This window comes from Charadrius vociferus, unplaced genomic scaffold (genome assembly GCF_000708025.1).
Source record: "Charadrius vociferus isolate BGI_N301 unplaced genomic scaffold, ASM70802v2 scaffold444, whole genome shotgun sequence".
Taxonomy (NCBI): domain Eukaryota; kingdom Metazoa; phylum Chordata; class Aves; order Charadriiformes; family Charadriidae; genus Charadrius; species Charadrius vociferus.
In genome coordinates, this window is record NW_009648242.1 from 429,752 (window position 1) to 430,050 (window position 299).

General features: G+C 60.5%; 1 protein-coding gene across 2 annotated transcripts in view; it reads left to right on the forward strand.

The window, feature by feature from the left end:
• The first annotated feature begins 39 nt into the window (after positions 1 to 39).
• Positions 40 to 299, forward strand: part of GMPR (guanosine monophosphate reductase) — a 42,318-nt gene continuing 42,058 nt past the window's right edge. For both annotated transcript variants that reach the window (XM_009884167.1, XM_009884168.1), the window contains exon 1: positions 40 to 126. In XM_009884167.1, coding sequence (XP_009882469.1) covers positions 40 to 126 — 87 coding nt within the window. The remainder of the gene's footprint in view (positions 127 to 299) is intronic.

Below are 299 nucleotides of genomic sequence, written 5' to 3' on the forward strand. Positions count from 1 at the left end.
AGGAGCGCCCGGGCCCCCGCACCCCGCCACCCCAGCAAGATGCCCCGGGTAGACGCAGACCTCAAACTGGACTTTAAAGATGTACTGCTCAGACCTAAAAGAAGCAGCCTCAAAAGCAGATCCGAGGTGGGGGCATTCAAACCCAGCATGCTTTTCCTCCGTTCTCAGCGCCTAACTTCCTCAACCCTCCTTCCCTCCCTGCTTTATTTTTATTCCCCAGTCTAACGTAGCAATGCCCTCCCCGATCGAGACGCCCTTTGCGTGGCGGGGGGGGGGGGCGCTGGTCCTGGGGGGGGGGA